The 19,054-nt window shown below is 47.7% G+C and overlaps 1 protein-coding gene across 1 annotated transcript; it reads right to left on the reverse strand.

Moving 5' to 3' along the window:
• Positions 1-9: 9 nt before the first annotated feature.
• Positions 10-19,047, reverse strand: LOC117647375. Its single transcript, XM_034389098.1, has 27 exons — positions 18,903-19,047; positions 17,705-17,921; positions 17,561-17,599; positions 16,663-17,433; positions 16,243-16,576; positions 15,813-16,178; positions 15,635-15,697; positions 15,300-15,529; positions 14,998-15,209; positions 10,742-13,656; positions 9,376-9,796; positions 8,260-8,475; positions 7,934-8,142; positions 7,540-7,665; positions 6,931-7,257; positions 6,763-6,843; positions 6,516-6,665; positions 6,093-6,393; positions 5,830-6,018; positions 5,590-5,709; positions 5,315-5,496; positions 4,705-5,211; positions 4,408-4,593; positions 3,102-3,338; positions 2,597-2,888; positions 2,386-2,514; positions 10-1,268 (listed from the first exon to the last, which is right to left on the reverse strand). The coding sequence occupies exons 1-27, from the start codon at positions 18,958-18,960 to the stop codon at positions 1,153-1,155; spliced, it is 8,994 nt and encodes a 2,997-aa protein (XP_034244989.1). The 5' UTR covers positions 18,961-19,047; the 3' UTR covers positions 10-1,152.
• Positions 19,048-19,054: the final 7 nt, after the last annotated feature.

The raw sequence follows: 19,054 nt of genomic DNA on the forward strand, positions 1-19,054 counted from the left end.
CAAAAATAATTCATGTACGTGTAATAACTATTTTTATTCAGTTCTTCTATGATATCTCACATGGAACAAAGACTAAATTATAAATCAATGAAATGTCTTTTACAAGTATAAAAATACAACATTTGAACAAAATCATGCAAACTAGAGAAACTATAAAAAGATCAAATAGTACTGAAAATCATGAGTTGACAAGATAGAAGACTCTGCTTCACACTTCTCAGTACATTTGTGCATAAAGCCAACAAAAGATTCATGGACAAAACAACTGAAAGGTCAGCAAATACTCTTGTTACCATGATAACATTAATGAGATAAAATTGGAACTGCCACAGAAAAACTTATACAGGTACTTGTGGATAACAAGAAACATATAACAGGGCAGTAACATTCAAATAATATTTTTCCTATATACATGTGTTTAGACAAAACTGACCTTTTAAAGGGCACTTTCACATAACAAGATATTTTTCAGTGAAATTCAAAGAACCTTCCATGTCAGTCTGCACAGAGTGACAATTTATTTCACTCCAAGTAAGCAGAAGCCAGCAGACAGCAACATCATCAATTACAACATTAACAGTAAAACAATGTCAGCTTCCACTTTGGGGTCACTAAACTTAACTGATTGATGATACCGCTGTCTTCTTGTCTACCAACATGGCAAAAAATGTCCTTCAATAATGGCTTACAAGCCAAATTTGAATAATTTGTCAATGTTCATAAATAATAATAAAAATGACTAATAAATATAAAACATGTAGTATACAATTAATTTCTACTCTACAGTTGCCAATGATATGCACATAGAATTGCTATTTGTTCAGATTGAATTGACGACAATTGACCAATAAATACATCATTTTAAATTGACATAGATAGTCACATTAACTACAAGCAATGAGTATATTTCAAATTGACATATATGTTTGTCTTGTGCAGATTTTGTACAAGAAACTAATCTCTATTATTACAGGTCTCATTTAAAGGTAGGGTGATTTAACAGTGGTTTTAATTTTATGAGCATGACTTATCACTATCAGTATTCATAGCTAATCAATAGTGTAATTGACAACGTCAATGTCTTATATACATCATATTCATTTAGGATACTGTTACGCTTACAATCTAGCAGACTTGAGAGAATGGCCGCGATTACGTATAATAATTTTCACGCTGCTGATATAATGGCAGGGGATGTTCAGGAGACTCATCATCACTCGTACTCTTTTCATCTTCATCTTCGGTCGAGCGCTGTGATAGAGCTTTCTCTGAAAAATAGGAAGCACATTCGTTAAAAATACTGTAATAGATCCTGGAGTGAGCATGTCAACAACTACAGCCAATGAGACAAAGTTGCAGCTGGCTGCAGAAGTAACAAAGAAAAATCTCTCTCCTCTTCTCATTCAAAAGGAAGAATACAACTAGGAGGACAATAAAACATAAAACAGGTAACTAACCTTGACGCAGCTGCGAACTTGGCAGAACACATGGGTACAGCTACATGCAGTCTTGACTCGAAGGATGCGAACCTAAACAAGCACATGAAGCGGGACTACAGCATACAACACAAAAGAGACGAAACATAGGACATGCTGGGCTGCACGCAGAGAAACTACTACTGTCTGCATTATCAAACAACAATACAAAGTGATCAATTATTTGAAAAGAAAAGGCAACCTTAAACATGCAATATTGAAAATTATAAGAGTAAATAATGAAATCCTACAAAACAATTAACTTTCAAACCAGAAACAGAATTTATCAAACTTCCTGTATTTACTTAATGCAAACACCTCCAGAGATATTATAAGAATTCTGAAGTCAACTGAACGTAAGCACTATGAGGCATAAGAAGGATGGAATGTTAGAGTGAAAGAATCGAGAAAACATGGGTAAGTTGTTTAGATGTGAGGACATAGTTAGTGTCATAAGCAACTTTAGGCAACAATCAACTGGAAATTCCCTCTCTGTGCCATGTTCCAGTACAAAACATAAAATTAACACAAGAGCAAATTCTGAAACAACCACATACGGTTCTAAAACAAACACAAGCACCTGAGAACATGAATGGAACACAAAAAAAAGGACATTCACTGCCTACAAGACTTGCCCAGAATTGAGTCATTAAATAATGTCAAAAGGCTGATTGAACTCTACAAAAGCATCACAAAAGGGAACTACCAGTATTTATTAGGGCCCCACATGTAGGTAAATAAATGTTTTTAAGTCCTGGAAATCTAATTGAAGCTAATCCTCATTATCTGTCCACTAGAATTTCTATATAATACGTAATGACGTAACATAGAAGAATGACATGAAAAGAGATACGAGGAAAAAGGATCTTACATGCAACCACAGATCAAGATAACAGAGAAAATACCGTACCTGCCACAAGCTTGCTCTTCTCCATAACTTGTTTAGCGAGAATTTGATTCAGCTGCAGCAAATGCTCATGCTGCTTTTTCTCTTCCTCCGCTTTCTTTTTAAGAGTTGAAGTAGGTGGTTCTTCTTCACCTGAACAACAAATATTTCACGTTACACCAGAAACATAAAAATGATTTGATATTCACACAGTGTTTTGACTAAGTCTGCCTACCTGATGTACTGGGTAGTGTTGTGCTTGAGCGAGTTTCAGATAACATCTTGCGGATAGCATCAGCTTTGCGTAATCGTTGTAATCTTTCCTCCTGACTCAAAGCTGGTTCATTCTCTGGCACATAGCGTTCTGGAATGTGAATCTTTCCTGGCGTGCCAAGGATGGAGTCAATAGTGTCTGCATCAAACTTTGGTGCCCTTCGGGAAAGAGTGGAGCGAACTACGTCTGGGGCAGCATTGTGCCTGGTGCGGAGGGCTCTTTCCATGTCTAGGTCATCCCTCGAACGAGTGCCCTGCAGCAAGAGAAGAAAGAGTCAGACGCTGAGCCATGAGTGAGAGTGAAACCACAGCAAAAGCAAAACACACTGACAAGAGTCATCAAGGACTAGACCAATTAGCATGGGTGCGTGGTTTGGAGACTCCCTCCTTGCCCCTTCCAGGTGCCCCCCCCCCCCTTTCACACAAACAAACAAATGAATAAGAGGAAAAGACAGGAAACAACATACCAGCACAGGAAGAGGTGAGCTGGATACTTCAGAAAGGGGGCGTCCGGACACAGTGTGATGACGTCTCTTTTCACGAGGCACAAGGCGCCGCTGCACATTCTGCTGCTTGTCCTGGAGTCTCTGTTGCTGTAGTTGTCGCTGCTGCTTCTGCTGCGCCACTTTCTGTGTGGGCAAGACAGAGGGACTGGAGGCGTTCATTTCCATCACGATCTGGCGAGCAGCCTCGCTTTGGTACGCCTACAGCACCCATGAAATCAGAATTAATCAAACAATTCTTATCAAGTGTTATGTTGTGTTTCTAAACCCACAAAAATATTAAATAATCTAAGACACATATTTAGGAGGATTAAGATGATAAAGCATAGCTCTGTAGATTAGCATGTGTTTCTGGTTACCTATCAGTGCAGAAATACAACGTGATTTACTAAAATTAAATAAAGATTAAGTTAGATGAAAATGGTTTGAGCGTAAAGTTTTCTTTCTTACAACATACAGCAGCAAAGCTAAGATCATGAGCAGAAGAAGAAAAGAGACAAATGTGATGAGCCCCAATGTTGGGTCCGTGCTAGATAATGTAGCAACATTCAAATAGGAATTGCAATGGCTTTGGGCCCTGCCAGATAAGCAACACACGGAAATATCTACTCATAGTAATCTACCTGAAACAGTGGCTCTAGGGTTAACCGAATCTGACTACATCCTAACAACAAGTAGTACATGGTGCAAAGATTTATTAGACAAGTTAAAATTGAATTGAATAAAGAGGATCATTGACTCCAAAAGTCAAAGATGGGTGGCTTAAAAACTCACCTTCCACATCTTGAACAGCTACATCCAAGAAGTATTTAAGAAAAAAGAACAAACAAATCCTCACAATTTGTCAAAACTGAATTTGCGAATCTATGCTGGGCTATCAACTGTGTGACCAGTTAACTAGTCTAAAGCTCTACTTAATTTGGCTACATGCTGGAAATATAATGGAGGAAGTTGCATTGGTACAGTTTCTTTTAATTCTAATCCTCTACAAAATTCCAAAAGAGACTCACAAAGAAAACTTGGGAGACTTTTTGAATTCATGTGTCCATACTATCATGTGAAAATATTTTGCTTTCTCTATGAATATTACAAAACTATGTGTGTATTGAGTTGGTGTTGGTGAAAGAAACCTAAGATTGAGTGCAGTGAGCCGTGAGCCAAAGAATAGTCTTTGTGGGTGTGTTTTGTATCTTTGGAACTTTTCTGAAGCTGCAATAAATTGTAATTAAGGAAGCGTTTGGTCAGAGCAGTGTCAGGTTGAGTCACTCACCGCATGGTTGGCAAAGACAGGACTGAGCTGTGGAGAAGTTTCCCTTGAAGCCAAGCCCAACATAGAGTAGCCCGTAGCCAAGTGTTCTGCTGAACTTCCAAATAGCTGTTCCCTTGCGGAAAGTGGTCGGGAACCACTCGGACTACTTGTGTTACTTTCACTTCCACTTCCCGAATGAGTGTCAAACTGCATAAAAGTTAAAGTAAAAGTTAAGTGAGGACAGAAGAGGTCAAGGAAAATGAAATGAAAGCATAGCTATTACGGTGTGCGCACCATGGAAGTTGTTATAATACTCACACGAACTCTTTGACGACGCATGCCAGCCATCGATAAATTGCTCTCACTTCCAGGAGCAGATGCAACCATTGGTTTTTTCGTGCGTAAGTTGTACTTGTCAATACTGGGAGAAGCTTCTACTTCTATGCCTTGAGCATTCGTTTTACCAAAGCCTCGGGGAAGTGACAATGACCGCTGGAAGACTGCCTCCTCAGTCATCTCCAGCTCGTCATCCAGTTGGGCCATGGCTTCATCAAGTGCTTGGCTACTGGTACTTTCCTGAGCCCAACTGTTGGTTGCAGTGGTGGTGCTGGTGCCAGTCAAGGAAGAAGACATTGCTGCAGACGTCGTGAGTGCAGGGGATTCGCTGCTGCCAAAGGAGGCAGACGCAGAGGCAGTGCTGCCCGTCAGGTTGCTTGCCATGCCAGAAGAGAAGGCAGAGTGGCTTGCGGGGAGTGCGGTGGCGGTGGACGTGGGGGTTGCCTCCTCACCCTCCAGCAATTGACCCAGGCCCAGTTGCTGTGACCGCTGAGCAATCAAGAAAATATGAAAAATTTAAATGAAGCAGTGCAAAAAGATGGACAGAAAAGTCTGCAAGAGTAAAATATTGTTTGTTTGTGACATTACTTACATCTAAAATGGTCACACTGTTTTCACCCTGGTCTTCAATGAGGGCCACTCGTTTCCCCGTTGAGCCAAAGACAGGTATGCCTATGTTGCCACTGCGATCTCGGTCTCTCTGTCGACGCTCTGATTCACGTTTCACGATTCGCACTGTCTTGAACTCCTGTTGCTTTTCTTTTGGTATGATTCCTAGTGAGATAAAGGACAAGTTCAAGTTTGTACAAAAAATAAATAAATTAATAAAACCTCCAGAAACAAACATTATTGAAAAACAAAACATACCATAGTATCTTTTCATACGATCATCTGCTTCACTGAGTTCAATTTGACTGAGACTAGTTGCTCCAGGTTCACTTGAGGTGAGAAGTGTGGGAGTTTCTTCTCCGGAGCCGCTTCCGTCAGCTGTAATCACAAATTGAACATAGGAAAAGATAAGAGAGTGGGTCAGTGTCAACAACGTGGGGGCAACATAGACAAGATAAGTCTTCTTCATTTGCCATGAGTAAACTTCTTTATACTAACCTTGAGGTTTGTCATTTCCAGTATTGACATACAATGGTATAGTACTAGATGTCGATGGTGTGCTGGCAGCTGTTGAGACAGGGCTCGTTGGCTGAGATCCTGCCCCTGTGTCACGTGATACTAAAGAGTCCAAGTCCGTTTCCACCCAGGAGCTCTGTTGTTTCTTCTTTCCTGGGATTGGTCCTGCACCTGCATTTAAGCAGCACATTGAACAAAAATCCTAATAAAGTAAGATGTAAAGAAATATAAATTGAAAAACACACCTGCAACACCTGTCGGCCCTGGACGAACAGGGTCTGATTTGTCTGTCAGTTGTTTAACAGCAACACTGATTTCTTGTCGCTGTCGATGTAGGTCACCCATAATTAGTTGTACTCGCTTCAGCTCAGCCTCCAGTTGAGCAGTAGGATTAGTTGGTTCTTCAGGTGTAAAGGGATAATCAGCATCTAACATCCCAAGAGGAGGGGATGAGAAAGAATCGTGCCGAGAGGTCTGAAGCTTCTGACGGACAATTACAAGTTCCTGTTCAAGGCGAGCATTTTCTGCAACTGTTTCTTCCAATTTCTGAAAAGCAAAATAGAGATTCAAACAAACATACTTCAAGTCAAAGTAATCACAAAAATTTACCACATTAAATCCTTGAGAGTAAATAATAAAGAGTAATGTAATAAGGGGAAAAAACCTACTTTGGAGTTGTGGGCCAGGAGTAGGCGGACTCGGCTCAGTTCACGTTCCAAGAGTCTTTGTTGTTTGCGATAAGTGTCCCTAAGGCTTGGTGGAATTTGAGATGTGGCAAGTTTCAGACGCACTCCAGATAAGGCACGTTCAACGAGTTCCTAAAAGTAAGAGGCACAAAAATTTAGTTTGATAACAATAGAGGAAGTGTGGAAGATTTATTTGACATTTCAACTGTTGATTGATTGGATTAGGTACCTTATCAATTTGCAATGTTTGCAGTGTATGAGACTCCTCTTGCATCTCTTGATCAAGACGATACAATTGCTGGACTTTAGCCTGACAAGAAAACCAGCAAATAATGTAAAAAAATTCTCAGACAAAACTCTATGCCAATGTAAATGAATTTTAAAAATCAATATGTACCTGTAATTGTCCATAGTCTGGACTAAGGCGATCCCAGTCTCGTCGCTCCTCAGCCAGAAGTCTCTGCTCCTGAACTTTGTAATTAAATTCTAGCCTTTCACGAGATGGAATACCACTCAGGGAGTGCATACTGGACGAGCCAAGTACACCAGAGGTAGGGGTGCCATTGCGGTACAGAGAACCCAACTTCACCATGTTGTCCACCAAATTTACAAGAGGCTTGCCCTTTTCGTGCTGTTTCTCCAATTCAATTAATTGCTTCTTGAGATCATCAAGCCTCTGTAAATGTTCCATTTGTTTCGGTGTGTCCAGCTCAGCCAAGCGGGCCTGGAAGAAATAGAAAAATTAAGAAATGGTAGAGTGAGGTAAATTTTTTTACAACTGAAATAAATCATCAGAAATTAATGAAATTGAAAGAGGTCGCAATTGCGGCTTGTACCACATGCAGGGAGCTGAGGCATATTGTAGATCTATCTAAATTTATCTAAAAGAACTGAATGGTTCTCACAGTTTACACACACTCACACAAACACCAGACCACCACCCAAATTGTTAGTTAAGGTTTTTTTTTTGTTTTTTTGTTAGTGATATTTTATTATGGAGGCAGACCTGGGTTTCTATTTCCATGTGGCAAGATTCCATAGCTTTGCATACAGCTGCACTAGCTCTGCGCAACTGAATGAGCAGCAGTACCAGTTCTTCGTGGGTTCGGCCAAGCAATTCTCCAGCAGACACCTGGACAATACTCTGTACATGAGCCTCAAGCTTTACAAGCGATGCTGCTAGTGAAAGAAAGCATGCTCAACACAACTAAGTGTGAAAGCTCATGTAATTTGTAAATTATGATCTTTTACAGTAAGAAAAAAGATCTTATGAAATTATATTAAGAAACAAAACAAACTACAATAACACACTTAACAAAAAAATTATATAAAATGAAAGCTAAAAAAATTGTACGATACAATGACTACAACAATTAAAACAACGACAAAGTTTTGCTGACCTTGCTCACCTTGTGGGCCTGGTAGGCCTCACGGAATTCCAATGCCTCCTTGGCCCGAGCTTCCTGCACCTCGAGACTCTCCCAGGTCCTCGGTCGAATCAGCTCAAGGAAGTCCCCAGGGCTTGGTGGGCTCGTTGAGCTGTCGGGACTTGCCAGACTCTCTGGAGTTGAAAGTTCCATTGTTTGACTTCGGCTGAGTGCTGTGATTTCTGGAAAACAACGATCAAATTTTTTAAAATTAAAAACTAAAAATTGAGAGGGCAATAATTTTTTTTAAAAATTGTTTGTCTAGATTTGCTTGGTAAAAAAATAAAGCGTTGTCATACCTCTGTCCAGTGAACTGATTCTCGCGGACAAGGACGAGAGGGCCATAGAGGCGTCCCTGCCCGGGTCCGCCGCTCCGTGGCCGTCCATTGACCTGTCCATAGCCAGGGACTGGCTGAGCCCCAGCCCCGGCCCCGTCGGCACCAGCCCCGTCGGCACTAGGCCCTGGGCAAAGTCCCGCGCCGACATGGACCCGGCTCCGGACAGGGAGAGGGACACTACGGGACAGGAAACACGAACCGTCATCACACTGCGCTCGGATGGGTGCGGCAGGGCGCGGCGTGGGTGTCAGCTGTCGGTCGGACCGCCGGACCGACACAAAGACAAGGTCGACGAGGCGATGCCGTATCCGCGATCGCGTCCACGCCACTACGGCTCTCGGAAACGTACTCTCTCAATGAGTTTGGTGGCGAGTACTAACATTTTTCTCACATTTTCCCAAAAAAACTCTTGAATTATTTTCATCAAAAACTTTTCCATTTTTTAAAAGTCAAATTTTTAAATAATTTGATGTATCTTAGATCATTGCATCGTTATAATGCCCTTGATTATCTCAAAAGTATCTCATCACTTGGGAGGGGGGAAGTCCACACACAAATGCAAAAACAAAGCGGCAAAGCTGTGCTTTGAGATTTGTACCAAACATGTACAGTGCTTCAAAAAGTGCATTTAGTGTAATTACAAAATGTCAATAGTGCTGTGGTACCATCACCTCGAAACAATACTCATGGTAGAACTTAAAATTTAAAACAGATGGATACTTTGGAGAGAAACAGAGGACGGGTATATTGCCATCTTATGGTCTGCCTCATGGGTAAGCATTCACAAGCTACTGTGCACAAATAACAAAAAAAATAAAAGTCATCAAAAAAGCCAAAAAGTAAATAAAAGAAGCACATATATGAAACGGAAAACCTAATAAATTTCACATTCTTTTTACAACAAATAACAGTTTGACACCACTGTCTTCCCAAAATTTTCTCTGGTACACAGGCATGGCGTAGTGCTTTCCCAGGACAGATACAGACACTGGACAGATACAGCAGCCCCCTCTTTCTTTTTCTTTCCCTCACTGACTGGACATGACTAGCCGGCGTTTGGCCGGGCTGGCAACGTACCCGCTGGCGGAGTGCTGTTGAGGTGCTGCAGTCGAGGTCGCGGCCGCTCCGACCCCTGCCGGCCCTGCCCCTGCACCCCCTGAGCCTGTGACCCCGCCCCCCCACCGACCTGGGTGGACGGAGGCGGGCCAACCTCTAAAAAAGACTTGGTGTCGTTGTTGCTGCTGGCGTTGTTGTTGTTGTTGCTCGCGGCGTGCTGCTGCTGCGGCTGCCGGAAGGTCTCCCTGTCCTCGTCCCAGACGTAGGCGTCCAGGTAGGTCTGGCCGCGGCGGTTGCGCTCCAGACTCTCCGACGTGAACCTGGACAGGCGCTCGTAGTGGATGCCGTCGTCGCGGTCGTCCGGCGGCGCGGGCCGCGTCTCCCTGTAGTCCTCGTAGTCCTTGTAGGCCTTGGCGTGCGGCGCCTGCAGTTCCCGCGGGGGCTCGCTGCGCCGCCGCGCGCTGGCGCTGCTGTAGGCGTTGGCGCCGCGGTTCGCCCTCATGGTGACGGCGTGGACGGCGTGGACGGCGTGGCCCGGCGAGGTGGGCCCCCTGGCGGCGGGGGACGTTGGCGCGGGACTGCTGGGCGTCGTGGACGCGGACGCGTTGTCGTCCAGGTTGTCCAGCGAGCGCGTGTGCCGCAGGCTGACGCGCCGCAGGCTCTCCCGCCACAGCGCGTCCTCCTCCCACATGTCGCCGCCCTCCCCGCCCGCCTGGCTCTGCTGCTGTTCTTGTTGCTGCTGCTGTTGGCGTTGCTGCTGCTGGCGTTGCTGCTGTTGCAGCTGCAGCAGTTGCTGTTGTTGCTGCTGGCGCTGCTGCTGCGGCGGTGGCGGCGGAGGGGACAGCCCCGGCTCGTCCAGCAGCCCCTCGACGGAGCGGCTGCGTCGCCGCTTGTCCCTCAGCCCGTTGGGGTACAGGTTGTGCTCCAGGAAGTCCGGCGTGTGCGAGCGCGCCTGCACGGCGTGGCCCTGGTTCTGGGCCTGGGCCCCGCGGTGCCGCAAGCGCGCCGAGCGCTGCAGTGTGTCCGCCTCGTAGAGGTTGCGCTGGTCCACGCGCCCGCACTTCTCGGCGCCGAGGAAGGTCTCCGACGTGGAGCGCACGTCCTCGGCGAGGCGGTCCCGGTCGGGCGCGGCCATGGCGGCCATGGAGCCCAGGGTGGCGGCGTGCGCGCGGTTGGGGATGGGGTTCACCTTGCGGCCCACGTCGTTGCGCTTCACGTCGGGGAGCTGCGGCCGCTGCTGCTCGGCGCGGTCGCCCCACGCGGCGCGCGGCTGGTTGTTGCTGCGCTGGTTGTTGAGCGGCTGCAGCCGCGACCGGCCCGAGTTCTGCGTCCGGGCGGCGGCCAGGCTGCGCTCGCGTTCCGCGGCCGCGGCGGCCGCCGCCCTCACGGCGTTGGCGGTCTCCGCGTCCTCCAGGTTGCCGCGAAGCAGGTCGGAGTAGTAGTACGGCGCGCCCGCCTGGTCGCACTGCTGGCCCTGCAGGGCGTTGACGCCGTCCTGGCCCTGCTGTGGCGCGGACTGCGGCGCTTCCTGAGGCCCCGCGGTCTTGGCGGGGGAGGTCTGCGGCGACGCCTGCACCGTGCCGCTCTCGGGTCTCTCGGGGGGCGGAGGCTTGGGCTGCAGCATCTCCGGGGGCGGCGGCGGCAGCAGGTTCTCGTACAACAGCTCCTCCTCCTGCGCCTGGCCGGCCTGGCCGCCGCCACGGCTGCCGTACGACGACTCGCGGCCCTGCAGGTTGCCCAGGTACTTGTCGAGGTCCACGTCCTCCGCACCGAAGTCCAGCGCCACGCCGCTGCGGCGGCCGATGGAGTCCAGGGACGTGCGCTGCGCCGCGGGCATGGCCTTGGAGATGTAGGCGGGGTCGTCGAAGCGGTCCAGCAGGTCCTCCGACACGGACACGGGCCCGGGCCGCCGCTTGCGCAGGCTGCCCGCGGGGTCCAGGTTGGCGGCGTGCATGGCCTCGTTGAGCGCCTCGCTGAGCGCGTCGTCGACGCTCGTGCAGCGCGAGGACTGGCTCGGCGACCGCAGCACCGCGCCACTGTCGGAGAACGAGCCGCCGCGGCCGGGGTGGTTCCAGGCCGGCGAGGGCAGGTCCCCGTTGACGAGCAGGTCCTTCTGGCTGGCGATGCTGTTGGACTTGGAGTGAATGGGCGAGAGGCGGGGCTTGGCGCCAGGACCGCCCGGCACGCCGCCCGGCACGCCCACGTCCAGCGAGGAGTCGTGCAGGTCCAGGGACGTGTCCAGCGACGTGTCCAGGTCGCCGAGGGGCGGCGGGCTGGTCGGGATGGGCGGCGGCGACACGAGCTCGCTGTCCGAGGAGTCCTGGTGGTCGTTGGCGGCGTCGGTGTGGTTGAGGAAGGCGCCGTGGCCGCGGTCCGCCGCGCCCACGCCCGCCGAGACGCCTAGGTAGTACGACGCGGGCCGGAACGTGTCCGACAGGCTGAAGCGCGGGTGCCGCGGCGTGTCCAGCGAGTCCAGGTCCTTGCTCGCCTCGTCGTCGGCGTCCGAGCTCTCCGACTTGAGCGACGTCTTCTGCTGGAACGACGAGTTGGACGAGTTGAGGATGTCGGGCAGGCTGAGGCGCGGCGGCGTGGGCGGGATGTGGTCCGAGACGTTGTCGTCGGCGACGTGCGTCGAGTGGAGGTCGTCCGTGGCCGAGGTGGAGCAGTTGCTGAACTGGCGGGCGTGCACGGGCGTGGCGGGCGGCGCCGGGGTGGGCGTCGACGTCTCTGCCTCGTCCTGCTTGGAGTGCTCGGACTGCGAGCTCACCTCCATGTAGAGAGGCTCGTGCGCCGAGCCCGCGCGGTACATGAGCTCGTAGTGGGACTGCGTCGCGCCGCCCAGGTCGTCGCCCAGCACGTTGGCGATGGCCAGGGCCCTGGAGTTGATGATGGAGTCGGGCGCGAGCAGCGAGCGCGACAAGCCGCCCGTCGTCATCTCCACGTACGAGCTCTCCTCCACCTCGAACATGGACGTGGACATGGACGAGTGGCTGAAGAGCGTGTCGGACATCATCTTCTTGGACGGCGTCATGGGCAGGTAGTGCTCCTCCATGACGGTCTCGTCGTTCTTGGCGTTGCCGGCGTTGTCGTTGTCGCCCAGCATGGCGGCCATGTCGGGCGTCTTGGCGCCGCCGTACTTGTCCGACTGGCGGGACGGTGGCGGCGGCGTGCCGCTCTCGGACGCGGAGGGCGCCGCCGACGACTTGGAGCCGCCGAAGTCCACCTTCTTCTTGCCCAGGTCGCGGCACGCGCTCACGAACTGCTCGCGGTCGCGCTTGCCCAGCGCCGCGGCCACCTCGCCGTCCTCGTCCTCGTCCTGGGGGTACTTGCTGGGGTACTTGTTGGGCTGCCACAGGCTGTTGCCGCGGTACTGCCGGTTCTTGTCGAAGGGCTCGTCGAGGATCTCGGGGTCGCTGGACGTGTCGTACATGAGGGTCTCCGTGTCGCTGAACACGTGACGCCTGCTGTCCTCCTCGGACTTGCGCTCCAGCTCCGCGGCCTTCTCCTTGGCCAGCTTCGACTTCCTCTCGAAGTCCGCCAGGAGGTCCTTCACGGACTTGGGGTACTTGGGCTCCTCCACGGGCACTTCCTTGGCGGAATCGTCGCCGAAGACGAAGTTCTTCAGGATGGACCTGGAGCGAATTTGGTGCTCTGGGATTTCGTTTAAATATTCTAAGGAGCCTTGAGAGCCCGCACTGTTGCCTGCCTGGTCTTCAAACAGTTTCTTGCGGTTTGAAACAACATTTCTAGAGAGAGATTTGGTGCCTTCAAGCAGGTTGCAGTTGTTTTGTCCTCTATTTTTCACATACTGGAAGGAAAACTCTTTCACAACTGCTGTCTCATCCAGTTTTGTTTCTGCTCTGGATGACTCTCCTTGCCCACTCTGTGAGTCAAACCCATGTGGCCTAAATTTCAGAGGAGATTTGTTTGGGCTGTCATTGCTAGTGTTTAGAGCAGCACCATTCTGCAAAGTATCGTAACCACTGTCCGAGCACTTGCCAGAGAAATAGCGGTCCTCATAGAGACCTCGGTAACTGTCATTACTCCTGGATGTTTCTGACAAGGTGTGACGTTCCGTCATCCTGTTCCATTCCATTCCCCTTTGAGCGATATCTCTGGCAACAACCAAGTTATTTGGCTGACTAGACACACCCTGGAAACTGGCATTTTTTTCTTCTTGCGGTGATTGAGCTTCAAATGACACTGCTTTGCGACTACTTTTTTCTTCAGAACTGTTGCGATGGGATCTACTGGATTGAGATGGACGTCTGGACCTTTTTCTGGGCTCACGCGTGTCTCCAACTACAAGCGACAAAGACAAGGAAATGGATTGTGAACAACCAAGAAATACAATAATCATCATGATCAGCCTTTGTGCAAAATGCAAATATACTTAAAATAAAATATGAATGGAGTGTTAAGCCTTAGTTTCAAAATTTTGTAATGTAAATTTTATGAATAAATTTTCTTTTTGAAAAAAAATTATGATATAGACCTAAGCAGGCAAAGGAAACTGAGAAGGACAAAGACAAAGATGACTTCATAGCACACCAGATAAAACATGAAGAGGGCACCCATAAATCATCAACCTTCAAATGTTAAATTCATTCATGCTTACAATGCTCAAAACAGTTATTTTAAAACACATAAACAGAACACCTGAATATTATTTGTTATGCTTTCCTTTCAATGCCAAAGCAAGAAACAAGGTATTAACCATAACATTCAGAAATAAAGCATGTTCAGAGGCAATTCAAACAATCTTAATTTTTTGTAGTTGAAAATTTCCCAGTCAGTTACAACAGAAAAATACAAATACACCGAACTATCACCAATGAGCACCAGCCCAAAAATACAAAAATAATAAGAGTTAAGAAAGGTTCCTTTTCCTATGGCTCATGGGTGGAGCATGAATTGTAGAGGGCACGGTTCATGAATAATCTTTCACACTACAATTTTGGATACTTAAACTTCGCTTTCCAAATTAAATTCCTAGCATTGAAACAATTTTTTTGTCAATAAGTAACAAGAACTCCCAGCAATGAACATCATTCACATTGTAGCAAAAAGCACAGTCATCAGTACAGGCATACCTTAGCTGACAAAATGAGTTTGACACCTTGAACCATCATACAACACATTAGAGTAAGTTGTCATGCACTACAATACAGTTAGTGACAAAATGGAAAGACAGGATAAACCAAGATATAAAATGCCTCAATGACACTTCAACAGATCTGCTGTCCTACACGCCACAATTAAAAACAGTACCTGACAATTTCTAAATGTTCCCTTTGGCTTTGCCACATGCAGGGAGGGTGAGCTGGAGCTCTTGGGGGACTCATATAACAAACTCAAAGCACTACATGCAAAACAAAAAACAAAGGGAAGAAAATAAACAACAAAAAAACACACCCCATCACCATGATTTAAGATACACAAATTTCGTCAGTTTGTAGCAATTGTTAAACTACGTACATACCATCCACCACAAACAAATTAAATTGAATTAAAATTTCTACCGGCCACCAAGCTCATAATAAATTTGTTATAGGCCATAAAATTTCAGAGCCTCCATGGGAGTATTTCCTTCATTTTTTTAAGAATCCTTTCATATTGCAAAGTTTTTTAGAAGTCACTTACTGTCCTCATCAGAAGAGTAGCTTGTGTATCTGTTAGATGCTGAAGATCTGCGCCCTTCTTGGCTTCTGCTTCTGGACACTTTTCCTAAATCTTCCTGGCTTTTTAATGCAAGGAAATCTGCAGCTTGCTGAGAATCAAGCATTTCTGCACCCCATGGCACCGAACCTGCTTGATCATCAACTAAGTCTTGCATATCCATCAATTTTGGATTACTGAAATACAAAACAAAACAATCATAAACATGTTCACTCTTTCTAAAATTATTTTTAAAAAATTTCTTGAATTTCTGAAACAAAGCAAACCTCATGAGATGACTCTCCATAATTGCCTCTTGACTAAGATGCCTTGAAAGTCCCTGTGCCCTTCGTTCCTGATCAGCCAACTCTCGCAGAGCTTGCTGTTTGTAATAATTTGACAGCTGGTTTTGAGCAGAGTTAACACCTCTCGTTGCAGAGCCAGAGGGTTTCCTTGCCAAAGGAGATTGTAACATTCTCTGCTTCCATTCCAATAGGCGTTTCATGGATTCTTCACGCTACAAACATTACAAAAAATATATTTAGAAAATTGCTGTAAAAATGGCCATGAAAAATGATAAGTTAGTTCATTTCCTCTAGAGGATAAACCAGAGATTACGAACTGGAGTGGTTGCCTCTAGGGAGGAGGGTGTTGATATGTCTGGTGTGGTGCTTAAAGCAGTGTACTGTCAACAAATAAAAATTTGCAACTCACACTCTGATCACCCTTACAACACAGACAATGCGAACCCATATGGCAAATAAAATTTATTCATACAACGTTAGGTATGAAAAACAAACCTGTTGGAACTTCTGGCTGCCATAATCTGCGCCTGATCTCCTATTGGTGTACAGGCCGCTGCCACTGCCACTGTTCCGTCTGGGCTTGAAGCCCTCCTCTTCCTCATCACGTTCTGGGTCGTATTTGTGGCGGGGCAACCGAGCACTTGCAGACCGCATGAAAGGCTGTTGCGACATAGGTGACTGCATTTCAGAATAATACGACAGCAGCTGCCGTTCCTCTTCCTCTTCAATCTGTTGTCGTTGCATCTGTTCTTGATGGCTCTGCTGTTTCTGGTAATCCAGTTGTTGCTGAAGTATTTTCTGTTCCTCAAGCAGCTGCTGCTGTCTCCTTTGCATGTTCAAAAGATGTTGCTCTTCACTCTCCTAAAAAAAGGGTTTATAAATTTACAGAGAAACAAGAAAAGTTAATACTTTGAGCAAAACCTACCCTCATTAGCTCTGCAGAGGGAGATAGGACTCGATTTGCACCAAGCTCTGAGACTCTGGAGGAGCTCTGAGACTGCAGAATGTTAGAGAAGGATGGGAAATTACTTCTAGTTGGAATTTGGGGCTGTGGCAATGCTCCACTGGGATTTTGCTGCAAGAGGTATGCAGACTGGCGCATTTTTTGAGCATAGCCTTCTTCAGACCAATACACATTGTCAGGATCTCGCATTATATCAAGACTTGACTTGGGGCGTGGGGGCTGCAAATTAAATTGAGAACGTGAGCCCCTGACTTGAGGTTCAGCATTTTTAGCGATGTCCAGAGCCTCCTCATGCCTGAAACAAGAAATGAAGTGTCATTACCCTAAACCCCTTTTTAAAAAAAAAAAACGCTGTTTAAACTTTGCTTTTACTATTTTTACCTGCGAGCATCGTATTCCAGAAAGTCAGCACTGTGTGGTCTGGGTGGTTGTCTTCGAGGGGATTGTCCAAGGGAGTTAGCTGGTTGTGGTTGTGGCTGTGATTGAGGCTGTGGTTGCGGCTTATTTTCTATACGGCTATTGTAGGTTGCTTCATAGCCTTTGGTAATAATTTTGGCGCCGTTTCCGGATGTCTGCAGATAAGCTTGCTTCCCAAACTTATTGGTCCAGGTCTGGCCTTCCAACTGTCGTCTCTCACTGTTGTAAATGTCTTCGTAATCACTAGGCTTAAGTTTACTGCTTATGCTAATACTAGTCGGCACCGACCCTGCTGGTCGGCTGTAAGTGTCAGGAGTGCGTCGCTCTGTATTGTTTCCAGGCGACATCACAAGGCGGGATTGCACCTGAGGCATGGCAGTGGGGTTGAACTGATAGTTGGACTGCATCAGGCGTGGAGGCTGCTGGGGCTGCGCAGCTCCACCTTGCTGATGCTCGGGGGACTGATCACTTGAAGATCCCATGTCTTCATTTGTAAGGCGGCGAGGCTTTGGTGGGGCATTGGCATAGAGGTGATGATGGAAGCTACGATCATCAAATCCCTGCTGCTGTTGCTGCTGTTGCAGCTGCTGCTGCAGGAGAGGGCTCTGCCAGCCGTTCATTGAGCCGGAGACTGCAAGCCTGGGGCGGTAAGTGCCAAAGCCAGCATCACTCTCGTCTCCAGGGCTGTGTTGAGAGCTAATCGGCTGCTGGTTTATTACACGAGGCTCCTCGTAGCTGAAAGAAGGAAAATCTGAATTAGGCCTCCTTTTTTTGAATTGGACGAAGCAATGCCGAAGATGACTCATGGAACGAACAAGAATGAGGGTGATGAATGACAGGCAGCAAAGCAAGAAGTACATACCAGTGGATAGTATCATAGTCAATTTGATAACTTTCCTCTCTGAGAGCAGCGAGAACAAAGCATAAAAGAATTTGTTTTACAAGCCTGGCAACCCCTCACAAACCAGGCATGTAAAATAAAATATTTTTAAAATGTCAGACTCACCTTGTGGGCCGATCCTGCAAGACTGAAGCGAGACTCATGCAATGCATCCATTGCACCATAATTTCTTGGGTGTCTGCCGCAAAATAATATGTGCGCATGTTAGCATGCTCTGCCTTGAAGCTGAACTTTCGGTAAACTCGATCAACTTGAGGCGTGCAGGGCGAGATGGTGTAGGAGGGCAGCAGAATAGACCCAAGCAGTTTCTCCTCTTCAGGTCCTGAAAAATGAAAGATAAAATAAAATTGATGAACACAGCAAGCAAATGGCAAGACTTTTTTTTCTTTTCATCCAAACGTGTTCATAAGGACAATAGTACACACAAGCCCCTGGGATTTACAAGGGGGGTGAAAAGACAGGAGGAAAAATCAATTTCATGAATAAAATTCACAATGCTAACCTCCATTTCTGCTGTTAAATGCATAAACCTACGATAAACTAAGATATTCTATAAAACCACTATGCACTTTTCATTCTGAAAACGGGTTTAAGTAAAGAAAAACGGCAGAAGGGGAAAATGTAAATGTCAACAAAAAGTCTTCTGCTAGAGTCGGCTTTCGGCTGAAAATTGGCCAACTTGAGCACTAGAAAACACTAGCTTGGAAATCGCAATGAAACATTGGAGAGGCTTTCGTTTGGGCTGTGAATGATTGCGAGCGACTGGGCTATCACAGGGTCGCGAATCCCCAGGGGTCTCTCAAATATCGATTCATCTTTCGCAAGAAGCCAAACGAAGGCATGAGTGGCAGCACTGCAGTGACGTAACCAGCCCTTCCAGTGGTCCAGTAGGGCCAACGTGGAAGACGCCTCCGGTTGGCGGTCAGAAAATCACACCGATCGCGCGAATTCGGCTACAGTACTTCCGAACTGGGATAGTCGGCTCCGCTACACCGCACTACACCGCGCAGAGGCGCGAGGGAGCCGAGAGCACCGCCTCCGCGGTTTCTGACCGACAGTTGGCTGCAAGGGGTGGCTGGGGGCGGTGACCCCTATCCACGCGACTGCGCGCCAAGTTCGAAACGGGCCGCACAGTGGGCCAGAAGACCGACGGAGGCGGCCAAAATTCTAGACGCTTTTTGAGCTCCAGAGTCGCTGAATAGGACCTGAACCGAGCGTGTGACCCCTCGTTCGGAGAGCAATCCATTGGTGGGGTCACACGTTCGGTTCGAGTCCCATGTAGTGACTCGTGCTTCGTGCTCACCTTTGTAGTAGAAGAGGCAGTAGTCGCAGAGCACGAACCAGCGCTTCTTCCACAGCATGAGGCCCTCGCTGCCCTGCTTGTGCAGCCAGCCCTGCTGGGTGACGGGCGCGCCGACGGGCCTCTTGACGACGGGCGAGCGCAGCTGGGCCGCG

Source organism: Thrips palmi, unplaced genomic scaffold (assembly GCF_012932325.1).
Source record: "Thrips palmi isolate BJ-2018 unplaced genomic scaffold, TpBJ-2018v1 HiC_scaffold_2, whole genome shotgun sequence".
Taxonomy (NCBI): Eukaryota; Metazoa; Arthropoda; class Insecta; order Thysanoptera; family Thripidae; genus Thrips; species Thrips palmi.

Bases quoted from the DNA above. Each gene is read 5' to 3' on its own strand.
- LOC117647375 (XM_034389098.1), bottom strand. From the start codon at position 18,960: ATGCTGTGGAAGAAGCGCTGGTTCGTGCTCTGCGACTACTGCCTCTTC. The intron at 17,922-18,902 runs GTGAGCACGAAG...TTCATTTTTCAG, and splicing joins CTGCCTCTTCTACTACAAAG to GACCTGAAGAGGAGAAACTG. The intron at 2,515-2,596 runs GTAGGCAGACTT...TTTGTTGTTCAG, and splicing joins AACACTACCCAGTACATCAG to GTGAAGAAGAACCACCTACT.